General features: G+C 39.4%; 1 protein-coding gene across 11 annotated transcripts in view; it reads left to right on the plus strand.

The window, feature by feature from the left end:
- The window catches only part of BCAS3 (BCAS3 microtubule associated cell migration factor), a 305,724-nt gene that overhangs the window by 25,714 nt on the left and 258,933 nt on the right, over nucleotides 1-21,077 (plus strand). For all 11 annotated transcript variants that reach the window (XR_009279308.1, XM_058854693.1, XM_058854695.1 and 8 more), the window contains exons 8-9: nucleotides 8,481-8,588; nucleotides 11,113-11,189. Coding sequence is in view for 10 of the 11 variants with exons in the window: in XM_058854693.1 (XP_058710676.1) it covers nucleotides 8,481-8,588; nucleotides 11,113-11,189 (185 nt within the window). In the remaining variant the exon portion in view is untranslated. The remainder of the gene's footprint in view (nucleotides 1-8,480; nucleotides 8,589-11,112; nucleotides 11,190-21,077) is intronic.

The raw sequence follows: 21,077 nt of genomic DNA on the forward strand, positions 1-21,077 counted from the left end.
CCACTTTAAATTATTAAATACTGTAAACGCTATAAAGTTAATTAGAAGAGGAACAAACTCTACAAAGATAAATGTGTTTTCAATATGTTTCTCAGGGAGGGTACAGTAGAAACCAGTGAATGAGAGGAAATTTATTTCTGGCAGCACTCTAGACATGGAACTGTGGTTGAACTTTTTACCCTAATTACGTCCCCACTAATGCCTGCAGCGGTCTGGAATCAAAGTGGCCCTTCAGGCCCTGGAAAGTCTCTGATGTGGCGAGCGTTTGTTGTGTGCTGAGGGTTACTTCAGAAAAAACGGAATATTGTGACAAGATTTTTCAAAATTTCTCAGTTACCACCCACCTCACTTGTTGCCTACAAAAATAGAGTAATTGTTTGCATCTGTGTGTTTTTGTCTGTCTTAGAAATAACTGTTATAAATCAATGTGACAGACCCCGAGAGCAGTTGAGGATTATATTTTCTTATATGTTTTAGGGTTATTTCTGTGTTCTATACTGTAGAAAGGATTTAAAGGACATTGGAAAGCAGAAATTTCAGGATGATTGGAGTTGTTCTCTTTTCCTGAGGACACTTTAAGCCATCAGATCCCAGTGGGTTCACAGAGGATGCTCTTTAATCTGTTTTTTCCTAAACAAGTGCTGTCACTTCTTGCTCGTAGTTTGAGCAGCTGATTGTAAACTGCTTCAACTTCCAGCCCTTGTTTCTGTGTTGTTACACAACTGCTGCCATTCGAGTAATTCCCTACAACTTGACAGTATTTGAACTCTGAATCTAAATACCATTTTCTCCCTTACCACGGGCTCTCTCCAGTCCTTCCTGTGCTTTTCCTTTCCTTCCCTTCAAAAATGTTTAATATACAGAGAAAATATCATGGGAGTTTGCTGAGCTCAACCATTCATGTATGGATGAGCTCCCTTTAAATCTCCAAAGTAGAAGAAAAGACAATTAAATATGATTTTAAAAATCTGATATCATTATTATTTTTCTTTAGTTCTGTTGTTTTTTTTTTAACAGAATGAATGTATCTTAGTAACTTTAAATTTTAAATTTGCAAATTTCAATTAATAACTCAGTAAATATTTCTTCAGTAATTCAAAATAGAGATTTAGAAGGCTCATGCTTTGTGAAAAAACTGTAAGGACTGTGCTTAAAAAAAGATCTCACTTAATGCCTTCTTTCTTTTAATTCTGACTAGGTAAAGTATTAGAATATCACCTGAGGAGACCCCTCACACATTTTTGGATGGTTTCTCACAGACTTATTTTTAAAATTAATGAAGATTCAAATGATTAATAGAACATTTTAATGACAATATTTTGCAGTGACACAATAATAAAATAAAACAACGTTTTAATCAATTTTGCCTGTACAATTCGAGCAAGTGCATCTCCCATTTCAGCATCAGCTGTGTTAGGTGACTCTCTGGGGAAAATGCTGTGTTCCTGTGTGCCTTTCCTTAGCAATTGTAATTCCTCCTGGGAATCTCAATCACCTTTAACTAGGAAATTCCTCCAAATTTAATGAAGAGTGCTCCACTAGAGGAGGTGGCTGCATCATTGTCTTCACTGAGAGAAGGGACATAAAATAAACTGAAGTTTATTTTTGATGTTAAGCAATTCATAGAGGATTTCAACTTTAAAGACCAGTTTTAGGAAAAGCAGAATATTCCTTTTGCTGCTCGTGGGCCTCCTCAATTATTTTCAGGTATTATTTCATCATTTCAACCCAGCTTTTGGTGAGTTCAGCTACGGTGAGAACTCTGCACATCTGTAGAACGTGGTCTGTGATTCAAGTCATAAAACAGAGTAAGAAATACCTAAGAACATATAATTAATGGGCACTTGGGAACATTCTGGCCTACCTGATGTGACCAGAACCTCAGAGCAGCTTTGCTGTTCAGAGCACTTTTCAAGTGCTTTAACCATAAGATCTAAGCTTATTCCTGCTCAGCTTCACTCATACGCACTCTAAAACCCTCTAATTATTTCTTGGAAACGGGATTGTTTTCAAGCTCCTCAGAAATTGTAATTTGAGCCATAAACTGGCATATAAACAATTAAGGTTTAGCAGAGTCCTGTGCAGCTGACAGACATCTTCTAATGATCTCCGTCACGCAACTGGAGGCAGAGGCTGCTTTAATGCAGAGGTGATGAAGTGTTGCACAACCCCACTGGTTTCTTACGCCGTTAATGACACCGAGGGCAAAAGAATTTTAGTTTAGACAGGTCGGTGCAAGGTTTTGTGCTTAGTGCTGGAGCCCCAAAGTGGTTCTGAGGGCTCTGGGATGGCGGCGTGGGCGGGCCTGGAGCCGCTGGCTTAACGTGGCTTTTGTTGGTGCTGATGGCATCTGAGGGGAGAGGGTGCCAAGGGGCCCGTGAGGCTCATGAATCATGAGGGGAGAGCACAGAAAGGGGAAAAAAAACCAACCTGAAATCTAAAGAAATGGGTTACAAGAACCAACAGGATGAAATATTTGGTCCTTCATAATGATTTTAACCGTAGCAGGTAAGGCTTTCTCAGTGCTGGTTGGTGAATGTTCACTCACACACCAGGTGGGGTTTCTAATGCACACAGGTTGCAGAGGAACATGCCTCAAATATGTGCAATAATTGTGTATATGCTGAAATAATCAGCTGCCATCTGTGCTAACTGTGCTGTCTTCTGATATACCATCAATCAGAAAATACTGTCAGTACAAATGCCTCAAAATAAAGAAAAAAGCTTTGATGTTGCTTTGGAGTGTTAGAAATACCAGCACTTTTAAAAATCCGGGTCTAGCTGAGGCTGTGAGTGGCTCCACAAAATTCTCAGTTTGGGTTTTACGTGTGCTTGGTGACATTTGCTTGGAGCTGAGGTATTTCAGCATCAATCTACCCTCAAAGTTGTGCTCCCAGAAATGTCATCTTTTCCTCATAATCTGTAACACGTGGCTATCTCTTGATACACAAAAATTGCTACATTTTTGATTTTGGTCCATCCTGGATGATCTTAGAGATCTGTGTGGTTCTTACTGCAATACAAATTATGTGCATTTATTTCAGTGGGGAGTTCTGCTTCATTTGACAGTAGGAAGGGCAAGACAACTCTTTAATTTTGTATTTTTTGTAGGAAACACATCAGATTGTGGCTTAATCAGCTGATCACAGAAATATTAGTTGTTGATTGAGGTATGATAAATGCAGTTGTATTCTGTCAGAACTTAGTCTTTGCTTATGTTCATGAAGATTTACAGAAATGTCTCCAGTTTCGTGCATGTTCACAGAATGATCAGAGACAGCCAGTGCAGGTTCATAAATGGTATAAAAGACCTGTTTAGCTACACACAAGCAAAATCTAGTCCAGAATATACCAGAAAAACTGATCCTGCTCTTCAAGTGGAGCTCCAGCTGTACTTTCCCCTCAGTGATAGCCACGGTCAAGTAGAGAAATAAATCTCTGGAGATGCCGCTAATCTTCCTGTATTAACTGAGTGGAAATATGATGGGACAGCTCTGTTTTGGAACATGTGGCACGTCTCAGTGAAGTGGAAAGTGTGTCACACTCGGGTGTCCCTGCAAAGGCCACAGCTGAGGAGGCAGCTTGTGCAGGATTTTACACTCAGCAAGGGCAGTGCCACATGCCGGTGACACCGAGGTGGCTCTGGGCTCTTGGGTGGCTCTCGTCAGCTCCATGAGGCCTGAAATGTAAAATAAACCCAATGAAACCCCCTCAAACCTAGAAAGAATCTTCTGATGATGAGTGAGGGGATAGCAGAGAGCACAACAGTCAAAACATGTTATGTGCTGCTGGATGTGGGAAGAGCTGCTGAAACGAGGAATTTGGAGATGCTGTTCTGACATTTTTAAGGATTTTTAAGTATTCTGATATTTATGAGGATTCCCCTTTTACTTTCCTCTCATAGTATCTGTTGCAATAATCAATATTTACTGAAACCCAGTCTTAAATTTCCCCCCTCTAGTTGATGTCTGACCCCTCAGCTCCAGCTGGGAAATGAGGGAGTTGTTGCTTTCATGGAACAGCAGTGGATTAATGGTTGTTGAAAGTACTCAGAACTGGAAAAGTCACCGTGGAGAACTCTGTGGAGCCTCAGGCTCTCTCACAGACCATGGCCAGAGTTATTCAGGAGACAGAAAGCAGTCCTTCAATCCCTCAAGCAGTCCTTCAGCCAGTCCTTCCTGGCTCATTGCAGGAGCAGTTAGACCCTGCCCTGTGAAGAAATGCCTTAATGATGAACTAAAAGAAATAAAACTATTCCTTATCATCAAAAAAAAAGCAGATTCTTGAGCCTGAAACCTGACTCATTTTACCTATTAAAAAATGATTTCTGCAGAGTTGGTGACTTCTTGTGTCATGGGCAAGTAATAAAAATAATTTTAAGTGAAGATGGTGAAGTACAGGGATAAGGTGAACTTATTTCCAGGGCTGATAGACTTGATCAAAACATTTGAGGGAGATATAACAGTGAAGTTTGTATCTCCTGATGTTTAACACAACTCTTTTAGTGCTGTATCAAATAACTCCCTCCCTTGTATTTAAAGGATTAGATTTAGTAACATGTGTCTAAGGTTGGTACAGGTTTTTCTTATTTGGAAATAAGTGTTTCCATGCTTTTTGCAATTTGTGGTGCACTTAAAATGTCTCTGCTGCTTTGTAATTCAGTGCTGCACACATATTTGGGGGAAGTGTCACTTTCTGAGAAATTTTGTGCTGCTTTTCTTGATTCTGAATGAATCTGTTAAGTACCATGAATTAGAAAATTACTTACAGAATGGAGTTTTCAAGCTTTTATCATGAAAAGACAGGACACAGAGAGCCTTTAGATGATGAAAGTCCTAATGAAAGCTCTTTCTGCAGTGGTGAATTTATTATTTTTTCAAGTTTTCATTCTGTTATGCATCCCTGAGAAAGAAGGGGAGAATTGCCCTGCTGAAGAGGGCTTAGAGGAGTTTAATGCTAGGCCTGGAAAACAAACCTTACAACTTAAGGCTTAAAAGTTTCTTTTCACTTTCTTGGTGCCTGGATTGCTCTGGGTGATTACTGGCAAAAGATAACTGAAGGCAATGAGCCTTTTTGTGTCCTTGACAAAGACATAGAAGCAAAAAAGCGGAATATGTACCAATTCTATCAGGCACTAAGAAGTCATTTCATAAAAATAAAAGGATCAAAATGTTGGAACCAGTCACCATAAAAATAGAGGACTCATTGTTGGTCGAAGTCTTTTAAGACAAGATTAGGTTGCTTGGTAAAAAATCATTTCTTTGAGCTTCTGGGACATTTTGTGCATGGCTTGGAAAGAGAAGATGATCCTTCCAGAATTGAAATCTGCTAATCTGAGCAAACCTTCTTCAGGGCCCTTGAGGAGAACAGAATTGCCTTTGTGGTCTCACCATGTTCATAATATTGCTACAAAGATCATAATCAAATCTCATGCTTCAACTTTGCAGTGTAAAGGTTCAGGCAGGAATTTTTCCAATATTCAATTAATTAACTCTGTGCTCTGGTTTTGTTTTGCTTCTCTTCCCCTTCTGTGAAGCACCAGAGAGGTAAAACAGGAGAATTGTAACCACCTCTGCTGATTAAAAACTTGGGTCACTGTCAGCATCCTTCTCATTCCCACATGGAAATAGCCTTTTTTTCTCAGCAACTTACTGCTAGATTTGATGCTTTATAGAGTAGTAATTTAAAAAAATAACTTTGTGGAGTAGTTTGCTGTGCAGATCCTTTGGATATACCTTGAACAGCCAGTTCCTTGGAATTGCTGTCACTTTTCTCTCATCTGTTGTTTCTACAAGTTTGGAAATAATATTCAATTTCAAGCTCTTAGCAACTTAATATTTACAGCAAATTCTATTTTTTTTTTTAATCCTCAGGTTGTTAAAGCTGGGCCTAGTAAGAGATTATGTTGATCTATTAGTTACTTTGAATAGGATTTCAGTGTAAGTTTTAATATTTTTGTCTCCTCTTAAAGGCACCAAAAGTAATTAATAAAAAAAAGTCTGTGCTTTAGGCTGAGTTTCAAAAAAACTTTGTGAAGGTGGTGTAAAATGCAGTGATATTGGCCAAAGATGATTTTATTAAATACCACAATTGACTGGAAATTCCTCACATAAAGAATGTTTCATACAGAGCAGCTTTTCCAGCAAAAGTTTTATTTCAGTTTTACGTCTCCAAGCTGTTTTTTCCTTTCTAGACTCATGAGACCAACCTGTCACTGATGTTCATCTCTCTTGGAGTGGGATGTTCATCGTGTGGCAGAGTGGAGGAAAATCAACCCTTGGCAACAAAGCAAAGCCTTCGAGGCACAGAAAAATTGGCCTCATGTTGATTCCATCATTCTTCTCCCTTTTACATTTTTTTTTTCATTAAAATAGCACAAGTGTTTTGAGTGGTGTGTTTGTCTCTGTGCAAACATTTTGCACAGAGCTTTCCTGCCATGGTGGGACCCAGGCAGGAAAGGTGAAACCCATCTGGGAGGAGGTGATGCTGTCGTGGAGCACGAGCACAGATGTCACCAAGTGCCAGCTGGACGAGGCATCTGCTGTTTCCCCTCCATCCCTGCACTGCAGCATCTTCTCAAACAGGAGAAGATACAAAGGCCTGAGTGTATTTGTACATTTGTTATTGCCACATTTTCAACTTGTTGGTGGATTTGTGTCCCTTACCTTTAAAGAAGTTGTTGATCTCTCTGTGGTTGTTTGAACAATCAGGATACATAATGAATATTTGTTGGTAACCTATGGGATTAATTGACAATTATTTAATTTGTGACAGAATTTCAGAGTATTTCTGACTTACCCATATGAAATATTCCAGGCCAGGGCACAAGGCTTGGAGCAGCCTGGGATAGTGGAAGGTGTCCCTGGAAACTGGATGAGCTCTAAGGTCCCTTCCCACCCAACCCAGTGTGGAATTCTGGAATTCCATGACATTCCTTGATTATTGGCATTTGAACTCAAGTTTTTACCCAGTGTGGTTGACAAAAGCATTGGTAGGATGGTCTTACCATGATCAGCCAAGAGATCATAATAATTAAGCCATAATAATAATAATTATTATGCATTTCAGTGAGAGAATTATTACCCATAAATTAGAAAAATTGTTCAAAACAGGCTGATATGAAAATAGTAATCACTATTAATTGGTATAATTTTAACTATATCTGCTTGTAGATTTCTGTTTTGAAATTCCCCTTCTATCAATATTATAATTTGCTAAAGATACTAAATCACTTAATTTTAAAAAGTTTGTACATAGATATTGCAGTAGTTTTCTGTGTTTTTGAGCAGCAATGGACTTTAATGTGAAGGAACTGACTTGAGTTTCACTGGTTTAAAGGTGTTTTTGAAGGGCCTTTGAAGTGCTTGAAGTAATAAATTGCACCCTCTAGTTATTAGCCTAGAAAAATGTATATTTTGGGAAAAATTTCAGCGGGCAAAATGTCAAAAGTTATTTTTTCTATTATTTTTCTGACAGCTGTCTTGCTGTGCTTTTACTGTATATTATACATTACTGTATAAACCACTTTAATATCTTGAGGCATTGGGGGTAAACAAATTGGCATTTGTCCTCCAGCTTTCCAGAAAATTCTCGAGCAGCTTGAGGCAATCCAAGAGACAAGCGAGTGCTGGGGCAGGAATTGTGTGAAAGTCTGTAAAATAAAACAGATACGGGCAGGGGGGAACACCCTCTTTTACCAATGCTCAGGATATGTTTGTACAGCTGGCAATTTGTGCTCCTTCATATTCCTTGACCTAGAAATAGCCAAGGTTTTAATGCGTTCTTGGAGGGGGAGAAAGGTGTTGTGGAGCAGAGCTGCCACATCAAAGCCTCTCCTCAGCCTCTAAAAGGGTTTCCACCACTGCCTTCCTCGGCCCTATCGAACACTCAGCACTTTTCCCACTCAGCCTTTTTATTAAGAAATGGCCTTAAAGCTTTTATTTATATGAAAATGATAAAAGTGACACAAAGCAGTTGGAAAGATCTGGACGGTTCAAACAAAACTCCATCAGGAATGTAATGTAAATTCTGGGTGAGGTGTCTCCATCAGCCCAAGGCAGGGCTTTCCTCTGCTGCTCTGGGGAAAGTCCTCCCTGGAGGAGAGAGTTACTCTGAGGAGTAGTTTTGTACTAGGATGTGGTTTGAAACTTCCAAAGTCTTACTGGTGGTAAAAGAAACCAAGTGTTTGATAATCAGTTGCACAACACAGGTTGATGGCCGTTGTGGAATTCATAATTCAGTTTTCCTCCTTAATGCAGAAGGTTTATATTGACCCTTTGTTCTCCAGGATTCTGCTGGGATTGCTGCAATTCTGGGTCCAGACTTGATATTCTTGGAGGTCTTTTCCAACCTTAATAATTCTGTGGTTCTGTGACTTTTCCTTTAGCATGCTAAGCAACATAAGGAGGCTGTAAGAATTAAACCCCAGTTTTTAAAATATCCTGATTTCCATTAAAATATTTTTTTTTTATTCCTTTCAGCACCAGCCCACCCTACTGCTGTGTGGATCTGTATTCCCTGAGAACAGGAGAGATGGTCAAGTCCATCCAGTTCAAAACTCCTATTTATGACCTGCATTGCAATAAAAGGTAAGGGTGCTCACTGTGCATTCCTTGTGTGTTAGGCCATGCCAGATTTTGGTAATAAATAAATTTCTGGTGTATGACCTCCCTGATGTTCTTTTTTTTTTTTACTCTCCTGTGAGCACAGCCCTGATTCTCCATTTCTCAAAGAGTATTTCAGTTGGAATGCATCAGTGTCCTTCCCCCATGCCTTTGGTTTAAGAAGCTCAAACCAAAAAATCATTTAAGCTTCTTTCAGTTGTGCTAAAGGGTGAGCAGGAACCGCTGAAATCCTCGATGATCCAACCTACAGCTGGGGAAATGGGATCACAGAGAGTTTAGACAGCACAGAGCACTAAGGAGTTTATGTCTCTCTTCTTTGTGTTGGTCTGTCAGATTTTGCTTCCATGCACATCCAAAACATTCCTGGTGTGCAGTCTGTGGTTTGCAGGGAATAATGTTCCAGTGAGTCAAGTAACAAAGCATCTCTGGGTTGGGATAGAGAGAAAATGGCTCTGGAGGCTGAGGATCAGAGAGTTCCAGCAGAACAGCATCTGTTGTGTCCATGGAATCAAATTTTGCTGAGTTAATGTGAAATCCCCATCTCTCCCAGACACACAGAACTGGAGTTTTGTGGTTTGCTCTGTAGTTTGCCACATCTTTTTAAGGCAGAGGAGAAATCCCAGGATCCTTGTGTGAGGATCCTGCTGATCCCTTGGCACTGCTGATGGGAGAATTTGGAGTGGTGAATTTGGTTCAAGCCCTGCTGACATTCCTGCTCCCTTCACCCTCCCATTCTGCCCTGAGTCACCGCGGCCTCAGGTGCCCTGGGGGATGGTGCAATGCAAATCCTGGGCTAAAGGTAGAGCCCTGGATGAAGAAATTACTGCATTTCTTTGGAAATCCAAATTGCCACACCAGAATGGATGGTCCTTCAGTAAATAGTAACACAAATAGCTGGAAAATTCAGAATGGTTTGGTTTTTGTGCTTGGTTTTATTGCAGATGGAAAATAGATGAGTGTGCATCAAATTTGTGCAACTAAGTGTAAACTGCTACTAAAAATAAATATATCAATAAATCCTCTGGAATCATCCATCTGGGTGTCTTCAAAGAGGAGAAAACAAAAATCTCTGGGACTGGGAAATATTCCCATCAAATATCTATAGGTTTTCAATATATACACATAACACTTCCACCTGCAGCCAAGGCCTTCCCATTATTCATTGGTTTCCTTTATTTTAGGCAATGTAGAAAAAGTTAGAATTGATATATTTTCTTCAGTTTTTTTCTCCTGCAGTTTCAGCAATTGGAAGTTGTTGTTTAAATAAAACTATTAATGTGTCCAAAACTAATTTATATTCTTTACATATCTGAAAACATCAGTGAGCATGAGGGGATGGTGTATATTTTGATTTTAGTGTAGTCCTTCACAGGTATTGAGCTCTCATGGGATAAGAAGAAATGTTCTTGTGGCAAGACAGATAAAAATAGGGAAAAAGGGGTTAAAGGCTGATTTCACACTGCTGGGAGATAATCATCACCCTTTCCCCAAGGATATGAGTCGAGACTGAGGTGATTCATCCCCTTTTTAAAGGTGACTGTTCCAGGCTGTAACACACAATCATAATGTTCACATGAAGCATTAGGTGTGTGTTTTAGTCAGTGAGAGATGTGATTAATTTTTTTCCACTTTGTACCTTTACAATTAAAACTATTAAAACAATATTTAACAATGCTCTATATTGACAGCTAATTAAAAAATACTTTCTCACAGTCTGCCTAATGAGAGAATAACAGATTATTAATTATGTCATATTGCTAAATGTAGGTTTTATGTGTTGCTTTCCCAGGTGCTTCTTTCATGTCAAGCTTTTAAAAATTTGATTTTGGGAAGTCATTAGTGTGGGAGAAATTGTTCCCTGGTTCTGAACTTCCAAGATGTTGCTCTGCTTCCACATTTGCATCTCTGGGCTCTGTTTTTTGAGGCTGCACTGTGTTTCCTGTGTAGTTATCCTGTGGTTTTTGGCCTTTACAACAGAAGTGTGTAGTGTACAAGCAAACACATAAATATACATCTTTAATTTGCTAATTGACCCAAATTCTGCTTCTCTCAGCTCTGTGTGCTGATGTTCTTTACACTCCCTCCTGCTTGTAGTAACAAAAATGTTTTAATAAATGTGCAGTGAGGTGGGCAATGGGATTATTTCACATTTAGCTCATGTTCTGCTGATGGTTGAGTGTTGTTTGAGTCAGTGAGAGTAATTCAGGGTCTTTGCATCTCCATTCTTGCTTTTTAATGGAGCTCTAACTGCAAGAGCTATATCACAAATGTGCTGTGCTGCTGTGGATCAGAGCCCTTCACTTCCTGAAGTGGAGTTGATGTGGTTGGGAGGAGAGAGAACCCTCAATAACTGCCAGGGATTGGTAGCCTGGCACTTCATCACTGCGGAGTTTGTATTGATGCTTTTGAAATAATTACATTTAGATATTGAGTCTTTAAACCAATGCATTTAGTGTCTAAAGTGGACCTTCCATTTTTGTGTTTTCAGGATCCTCGTTGTGGTCCTGCAGGAGAAAATCGCCGCCTTTGACAGCTGCACTTTCACCAAAAAATTCTTCGTTACCAGTACGTACAATTTTGGGCTCAGAGGACAGAACAGATTTGGTTTTTGTTTTTTTGTTTCTTTCTAAATCCTCAGAGCAGGTTTCCATGAATCATTTGGAGCTTCAGGAAAATTTGCTTCAAAAAAACCAACCCAAACCCAAATTCTACTCTGTGAATATTTAACTCTTTTCTGTATTTATTATTGCTGTAACTAATTGTAAAGGGCACCCACACTGCCATCCATCAGTAGCTGAACAATTTTGTTCATTTTGCACAAATATGTGTGAAAGCCTCTGGTGGGAGTTCCAGGTTATCACATCAGCAGCAATGAAACCCACATCAACAGTGATCTGCTGTTCATTTCTGGTTGTTCCTTAGGCACATTGGGTTTTTTCATGTGTCTTTACAGTTCATAATTGACTTTGCAAAGGTCAGAGTTTTATTACTAAAAAGATTCTGCATTTTTCTGAATGTATTTTCAGTCACAATTTAAAAAGTTTAAATTATTTTCTAATATTGTCTCTGAATTTATAGAAAAATCTCCTTGGGAGAAGCTGTTTCTTGTTGTAGTTTGAGGGAAGGCAGCTTCATGCAGTAATATTAAAGTTGCCAATAGGTGTCAGTTTCTTCCTATCCATGGATGTGAGATACTGGGAATCTGCTGGGATTCAGTGACAAGATGGGAAAGGACTTATTTCTGTCCTATTCATCACTTTTATTTCATCAAAAAGAATTAGGGGATAAGCCTTGCTTTATTTTAGATCAAAAGTAAAGAAAACCCCTTAGTTTAATGTGTGTTCTCAGAATTTTTGGGCTTATTTTGTTGTTTGTTTGGGTTTTTTTGGGTTTTTTTTAAAGATACTGCAATTTATTTTTGAAAATGAATGCCTTGAACTTAATTTTGAGGAACAGAGATACTCTATTGTTAACCATAACTTTGATTTGCTGTATGTTTTGTAGAACAGCTGGGAAATTTCAAGAGGATAAATTAAAATTTTTGGAGATAATGACCAAATTATTTTTAAAGAAATCCAAAAATTCCTCAAATGTCACTAATGTTGGTGTATTTCTCCAGCTGTGCTGCTTTTTAATATGAGAAACTCAAGATTTTCTGAAACTTTCTTCTGGTTTAATTAAGGACAAACTCATTTTTGGGGCATTTCAGATGCCCCAGCCTCCAGAGCTGGAGCCACCACAGCCCTTTTCTGTGCCCTGCCAGCTCAGTGGTGGCTGGGACATGGTGTGAGTGGGCAGAGCTGGGTTTTTTCCCTGGATTTATGTTTTTTGGGACCTGTCCTGAGGATCCCAAGCTCAGCCATTCCCTGGATCCCGCTCCCAGGCTGGTGCTGTGCCCTGGCACGTCGTGGCTGCAGCAGAGCTTTTGTCTGAGCTTTCCCATTTCATGTACTGAAATCTCCTCGACCTGAGAGCGTATCTTTAAAGGCTTAAATTCCTCTGATGTGTTTGCAATTGGATGTAAATGAGCTCCCTCGTTAGCTGCAGGGATTTCTGGGAGGCAGCCAACTGGCCACGACTGCCTTCTTTGGCTGTGGCTCTTTAAAAAAATAGTTATTAAAGGACAGTGCCAATATCAATTAAAAAAATAGAAATCCTTGTAAAGGAAGCTCAGGAAAAGGTCTCAGAGGCTTTTTGGGTTGCATTATTGGGGCAGCCTGTCCAGGCTGATGCTGGTGCACCTCAGCTGTGAGGATGTCTCTGCCTGCCCAGAGAATTTGACAGCATGTAAAAGATTCTCTGACTGGTTTTGGTCAGAAGAGAGGGCACAAAGGTCAGAAATATTACTGAGGATCACCGACTCTTTGAAGGGTTTTCTGTTACTTTTAGGGAAAAGAAAATCTTTTTTTTTCAAGAAGATCTGGTGATGGTGTGGAAATCAAATCTTCCATCCCTGTCAGCTAAGTGGTGTGGGAGCCTTAGAACCTCACTGAGACAGCACAAACATGCAGCAGGAGCTCTGCTCTGTTGATTCTTTCTACATAGAAATGAAATGCAGAATGTCCAATTAAAAGCAGTGTCAGGAATTCTGAAGTTCCTCAGAAATGCTAATGCAGCTGCCGTGCACATGAGGAGTATTTGTCTTTCTGTTTTTGTTTTTGTGGTTGGATGTGTAGCTTAATATATTGTTACAATAAATACACCATAAAATATTCAGGATGTAGATGGTGAAGTTCGTGCTGCTGTTGGAATGTTTTAACTCCTGCACTTCCTGATTTTTCCTGAGCGAGTTTGACATAGAACCAACAACCTTTGTTTTCCCCTGCATGGGATTACATGGAAATGTGCTGATTTGACTTGGATGGCAGAGAGCCAGCACGTTTTATTTGTGCCTTTTGTAACAACAGCTCAGTGTACAGGTGCTGCAGACTGGGAGAGGGAATTTAAGACAGGTGCTTGAACGTGGAGGGAAAACATGCTGTAACTATTGTAGAAAAATTACCAGGATATCCCCTAATCTACCCTGTGGGGTGTTCTGATTTTTAAATGTCTGCTAGGAGAAGGCAGAACATCAGTCTCATGGCAGTCACTTCCATCCATCACTGCTCTCCTTGTGCTTGCAGCCAGCTCCTTTGCCCTAAGAAAAGACACCGAGGGGAGGAGAAAGCCCAGCAGGAATTTCACATCCTGCAGTGATTTAGGTGCTCATGTGGCCAAACTAAAAAAATAAAAAAATCATTTGATGCTTATGTTAAGAATGTGTTTCCTTTCCTGGTTGTGAGTGTCAAGATGTGGATTTTAAATAGATTCTTAAATAGCTCTGAGTTTTATTGTGGTTCACTTCTGATTTCCTTCAGAGCCTTTTCAGTACGTGACTGAAGGATCAGAAACCAAAGCAATGCACAGAAACCAAAGTGATGCTCAGGCTTTTTTTTTGCCCCTACTTTGCTCTAAACAAAAACTGCAGAAAAGCTGAATTCCATTGATTTCTATTCCATCAGTGCTCCTCACCCCAAAACTGCTTACTTAGTGCAACACTGATGGTTATGAATATGTCCTGATGGATACTTTCCTTCTCCATCAAGAATATCCTGCCCACCCCCTGGGCCCTGAGTAAAGATCCTCCCAGATAACATCATGCATGTGGCATCATCCTGTGTCCGATAACGAGGGCCTGCTCAGCTTCCCTGGCCCTTCCACTCCTCATATTGATATATTCTCCATCCGTGATTCCCCAGGGATGGAGACAGTTATTGCAGCCATTAGCTGGCACCACATTTCTATTGATGCTGTTCTGTAGAGCCCTGAGAGGTAATTTTGCAGATTTTAGTCAGAGTAGTTTATTGTATAGAAAGTCTCAAAAGGCTCTCCTCACCACAAGCCAAAAATCAGGCAGAGGATGTTAAATGTCCTGCACCTCTCTGAGTAAATAAAAGCCCCAAACCAAATGGAGTTGGGTGCTCTGATCTGCAGGTTGGATTTGGGGTTGCTGTTTGCTCTCACATTCACACACAAGGAATAATTTGGTGGTTTCAGTTTGTCACAAGGCTGGTCTGGAAGTCTTCGAGGCTTTTTTTGGACATTTCTGTTGGAATTTGTTTCCCTGATGGGCTCACAGGAAGTGTTTGAACTCTTAGCTTTGAAGTAAAAAATTCTGGGTGTCTTATGAAGAGGTTTAATGCCTGAAGAGTCACATTCTTCAAGAAGTTGTGTGTGTTTCCCTCCTCAGCTGTGGGCATTTCTCCTGCTTATCCCACATGGGATAATAATTGACAGGATTCCTTTGTCCGTGGGGGATCAGCTCAGCTCGAAAGTCCTCGGGGCAGGTGGGAAGGGAGCTCCTGAGTCACAGGATTTTCTTGATCAGTGAAGAAGAGCCAAGAATGTCCCTGTGGATTGTTATAAGCACTTTTAATTTTTATACACCCACATCTATACGAGCACCTACCCCTTCGTGGTGTTTTTCCCTGAGAAATGCTGATTTAATTTTGCTTTTTCTTTTTAACAGTGTTATTTATAAGAGTGTTTTTTTCCTGGCTGTGGGAATCAGTGTCTCACCATTCCAGGATAATGCTGAAACACTTCTCAGAGAGGTCTTTAGGGCATGGTGGTGGATTTATGGGAACAAATGGCTTTGGTGCTTGCAGGACGTTTTGCTCCACTGCAGGAAAATGTAAATACAACAGAAAAGCTGCATAAAGCCACAACAGAGGCCTCAGTCCCCAAGATGTCTGTCTGTCATATCTCCTGGCTCTGACAGTTTTACAAATTAGATGTAAAACAGGAAGTGCTCTTTGTTTCTATATAAGTTATTTTTATCTAAAGCACCCAAATCCTTAATGTTAAAGGGCAGAAGAAGCCATCTGACATTGTCCTGCACAGAAACAACCCCAGTGGCAACTTCTATTATTTATCACTGTCCAAGTCTGAACAAAAAAGGAAAGTAAACCTGAGATTAAGCACTGCCCTGAAATCAGATTGGTGCTAAATTAAGCATCCAGGCCTAATGAACATGAAAGGCTACTGATATTTTTAGCAAAAGCTCTGGGATTGTGCTTGGTCGTGTGGAGTAACAGTAAAATCCTAAAATCATGGAATTCCTGAGTTGGAAGGGACCCACTGGGACCATCAATGTGCAGATGGTGGAGTGGGCAGGGAAGGAGATCTCTGTAGTAGTAATAATAATAATAATAATAATAATAATAATAATAATAATAATAATAATAATAATAATAATAATAATAATAAATAAGGAAGGAAAAAAGGCCCTGGGTGGCAAACCTGATTTCTCAGTGGGTCCATCCTGCTCATTTACTCTTTTACTCCATTTTATGGGTGATGTTTAAACAGAAGGAAGTACAAGAACAATAGAAGAGTTTTGCAAAGTATATGACAGTGTGAGAGTAATAACATTTACACAGGGCCTTTCATCTAGAAGGAACCCAGAGGAATTTATAAACAATATTGCTTTATACAGTTTATAAACAACAAAAAAAAAATTGGTTTGCTAAAAAAACCAAAAAAACAATCAACCAGAAAAAAAATTAGATAAAACAACTTATATGGCTTGTTTTCCTTGGAATAAACAAAGCTTTTGCTACAACAGTATCACTCTACCCATTATTTATTGCATATTCCCTCTCTGTGCTCTCTGCCATGGATTTGCTTTCTGGCTGCTCTGCACTGCAGGACTTAAGGATGGAGTTCTGTAATTCCATTCCTATGGAGAGCTCTGTTTCGTAAGACCCAAAAAAGAATTACAGATTGATTTTTAGAGAAGTAGCATCACTTCAGGGGGTTCTTGGAGCTATTTATTTAAAAATACACAATGGCCCTGCTTCACTGATTTTTGAAGTGATAATCCAGCAAGTCCTTTGAATGATTAAAGGCAACAAATTTTGGACAAAATGAGTTACTTCTTTTGGAATTTGTTTAGAAAACTGAGTTTAAAACCATTGGACACTTCAGCTGATATATGTCATCTTTAATGAACCTTGCCAGGCACAGAAAACCCCTTGTTTTTCCAGAAATTGGGAAGATTTCCTTAGGATGGAGGTAAGCCTGGGAATCTCTGCCTTCATGGCATTCCCTGTGACCCAAAAGATGCCATTTCTGCCTGATTTTGGGATTAGAGACAGAATCCTAAAAGGCTTTTCTATTAATAACTGCTGAAATAAAACTGGATTCCTCACAGGTACAAGGTGTGATGGATCCATTAAATTTCCCCCCTAGGAAACAGTAAATCGAAATTAGTTGTAAAAAGGATGAGTATGTACCACTGCAAAGGAAACTGGATGGAATAGGGGAAAAGAAAGCAGTGAAAATGATGGAAAAATAAAGCTTCCCTGTTAAACTGATAGGGGAAAAAGACTGAAACAAGACAGAAAAGAACTTAAAATGTTTTTCATTAAAAAGTAAGAACAAAGTCAAGATAGAGGAGATGAAAGGCTGGAAAATACCAAAAACAGATTTTTATTTTCTGCACTATAAATATTGTTGTAAGGAATAAAGTTTCTATAATGTGCTGTGAAATTAAAAATCAACCAGTGGTGTCTTAAGATAAACATGATGGGATGTGTTAGGTGATTCTGATGCAGCTTTTTCATTCTCTCAGCTTTATTAATTCATGGATTAACTTACAATACTTTATCAGATGTCATTTTACATTGATGTGTTTTAGTGAAGTTTGAGAAAGAAATAAAATTATTCTCTGGGTAAGGAATTCTGCAAACTGAAGATAAGCCCCGACTTAGCTTAGACAAGTTCTGAGTGTTAACATCAGATTTTTCTAGAGAGAACAGTGTATTCCTATATTTCCTTTAAATCTTTCTTTTATAAAGAAGCTGTGGAGATGCTGAGGAGCTGCCCCAGTGGAAATGGTTCAAGTTTTATTAGTGTTGTGTTGGGTGATTTATTGGCCCAAGCTCTGTTCTAGCTGACATGGCTTGTAATGACTTTGTTCCTCTGAGCAGCGTTTTCCCAATGTGCTGTTTGTTTAAAAGACAAGTGGGAGGACAGGAATGTGTTGCTTTTCTCCTCTTGGCTGCTCTCTTTGTGTTCACATTGCCATCACTGAAGATCCAGGATGAGCTTTTGGAAAACAGTTCAAGGAAAAGATTGGAGCCTTGGTTTTCTTGTAGGAGCTCAAAACTGATGGAAAGATCCAGAGTCAGAGGAGGGGATATTTGTGTGAATTTTCAGACAGGTAGAGGAGGTGATTTGGTTTATTACAGGCTTATGGATTTGAATCTCCAACGGGTGGGGTAGATTTTCATCATTACCACAAGGGTAGTACTTGAAAATGAATGGAAAATAAAGAAACCTTCTCGTTTCTCAATCACAAAGCAAACATTTGTGGAGCTCTTCAGAGAACTTCAGGTAACTTGGGATTCTTTTATTCTCAGTAAAACAAAATATATAAAATCAGCGCAGACACAATTAAGTTAAAAGCATCTTTGAATGCAAATAATCACAAACTATATGTTTATTGCAGTTGTCATTTTATAACCCTGTTATTAAAAAAAAAAGGAAGAAACTGAGAAATTATAACACTGAAGAATTTACCTTTGGGGCTGTAGATGACATTTACATCCTGGAAGTGGCAAAACCAAGGCACAGGATTTGAGATCCCAGGGGGTCCTTATCTAAGCCCCTCATCAGAGGGATCCTTGAGCCCATTTCTTACTCCTCACTTTTTTGTTAGGGCAGCACCAGTTGGAATTTTTGGGCACAGGAACTTGATAAAATTAGCAGAAAAAACTTGGAACTTTGATTCTGATTTTCAAAACGCAGTTTTTCTTCTTTTTTTTCCCCAACTTTGAAGTTACCCATTTCCTCTGCACAGAGGCAGAAATAACTGTGTACTCAAAAGTTATGAAGTAGTTTCCAGTAGGTTTTCACCTATATTTTTGTGAGTGATTAGCCCAGTTAAGCTGGTTCTAAGATCAAATATTTTTTCGTATTTGCTTGGTTTGCTGCACTTTTGGAAGAACTTTTCCTGAGTGATTCTTTCTTGGATGACCTCTCCATGCTGTCATTAAAACTTGGAAACTTTGGTCTTCTTGACAGTTAGTTCTGCATTCTCATTATGTTCATTCCTATTGTAAACACGCTAAAGTTGCTGCTGTTATTGCTTAGAATGGCTTTTTCCTCTGTTGTTTTGAAGTCTGGTAGAAGTAGAAGTTAATCTTTAAGAGAGTGGGGCTGGTGAGGATTGGATGGCCCAGCTCAATGGGTCATGCCGTGTCTGTCTTTTCATTTGCCTCATAGATGATGTTCTGCTGACTCCAGCTGTTTTTTTGGAAAGCAGAAAAACAATTTGCTTTTCCTTCCCATAAAGTATAACCCTTTGTTTATCCTTGTGCTGCTGCAAGTTTCCAAAATGCAAAGACTTGCAAAGAAAAGAAAGGGAGGAAATAGCTCCTTTTTTTACGCTGTTTTTCGTATCAGAAAGTAGAGTTTAGGACCGAGCTGAATTGTTGACCTTTGTGGAGTTTATTCTTAGAATTGGATGATTTGTGTGTGGAGTCTGATTGACTGAGCCCAGTTCACGGGACAAACCACGGGCAGTGGGTTTGGGAAGGGCAGTCCCAGCTTTTCTAAGTAACTCTTCTGTTCAGTGATCAGTTTTGGATTCGAAGAATTCTTTTTGCAGTTCTTCAATGACTTCAGTTCACTGAAGTAATTGAGAACAGCTCCCTTTTCCAAGCAGGACTTGATTTTTTGCTGGGAGTTGTTGAATTGCTGAGACTCCTTTAGTTTTCTCCTGCAGGGATGTTACAGATTTGGGAAATGCAAGTCACTGGTTCTAAAGTCACTGTAGAGATTTACATGACGAGGGTTATCATCTGGCAACTTTTAGTGCTATATTTTATACATAAAAGGGAAGGTAAAAGAAAGGTTTGGGGGACCTGGATTCCTTCCTGACCCAGATAAGAGCTGCCGAGGCAGAAGTCGGCATTAAAACCTCACCGCTCCTGATCTATAATGTCATCGGAAGAACACGTTTGTATTTACAACCCAGAGCTGTATTTACAACCTCTGTTTTGCTTGCTTTGTTCCTTAAGAGGCTCTGGCTGCCCACATTTTATGCACTCTTGGAATGCAGTAACAATTGTGGCATCGTCTCTTCAGAATTCGTTTTCCTTCCTGAGATCAGGCCGGCCATAAGGCCCCTCAAAAGCCTCACTGGCTTCTGCCTGAGATGGCTTTAATTGGATGAATTAATTCCCTCCTTCCCTTGCTTTCTGATCTTTCAAACAGCTCACTGTGATCTTTGGAATTTTTAAATTCCCTCAGCGCTTTGCTCTGGACAGTGAAATCCAGGATTGTTTATCTCGGCGGGGCCTACGCGGGCCCAGAAACGCATCCAAAGTTGTCAAATGTCCATTGAAACATCCCCAAAGGCGTTACCACCTCCCCCACGCCTCACACGCCTTCCCAGCGCTCGTGGAGAACAAAACCATTCCTCTCCTGCAAGTTCTGCTCTCCTCAGGAGATGTTCTGGACTGTTCTGGAGCCTGCTGGAAAAAACCTGGATATTTGTGGAGATCTGGTGGTTTTTGCTTGCTGTGGGTGCAGAGCAGTGTCATTGTCACAGAGCAGAGATTTAGAAAATAAAAGCTTAACTGGCAGTGGCTGGCTTTGGGCTTTATTTTTATTTTTATTTAGGATTTTAAGCAATACTCTGAATAAAAGTTGTGTTGTTTTCTGAAATGCTGTTTGCCTGCATTCCTTCAGCCCGGGGTGCAGGAGCAGCTGCCCAGGGCTCCTTTAAATCAGACACACAAGTCTGTAAGGTCTTCAATGTTTTGTTTCTTGACCAATCAGTGAGAGAATTTAAATTGCTAAATTAACTGTATTTGCCTAAGAACTGATGAAAACTGAGATTAACCATTTGCTTGGTAGCTTCCTCCTTTCCTCGGTTCTTTCCTCCATATTTTTTCATGTAAAAATGCATATTTTTAAAATACAAATTAATTATTTGTAGAATTTTTATTTTACTTATAACATTTTATAAAAAGACGTATTTTAAAATCTTTATATATGAAATGCCATTTAATTAAGGGCCTGATTCATTTTAAGTCTTTCCATGTTTTCATTCACATCTATTTTCTCTTACAGGTATTTTCATGTTTTAATCCTCAGGAATAATTCTCTTTTCTAAGCTCATTTTTATCCATATATATAACTCTATTTTTAATGATAATATAAAGGTAATGGAAAACAGGTGAACAGTGGAAACATTGCCACCAATTTTAAAGGAATTATGAAATTTCCCACTGTGTAAAGTTAAGTTTGTGCAAAAGTATATGGAGAGGCTGAGGGCTTGTTATAGAATTGTTAAAATCAAAACCAAAAGTATTTTGAAAGGCTGAGGGCTTGTATATAGAATTACTAAAAATGAAATCAACAGCACAATACATCCTTTCATACAATAAAAATCTAGAAGAC

This window comes from Poecile atricapillus, chromosome 21 (genome assembly GCF_030490865.1).
Source record: "Poecile atricapillus isolate bPoeAtr1 chromosome 21, bPoeAtr1.hap1, whole genome shotgun sequence".
Lineage (NCBI taxonomy): Eukaryota > Metazoa > Chordata > Aves > Passeriformes > Paridae > Poecile > Poecile atricapillus.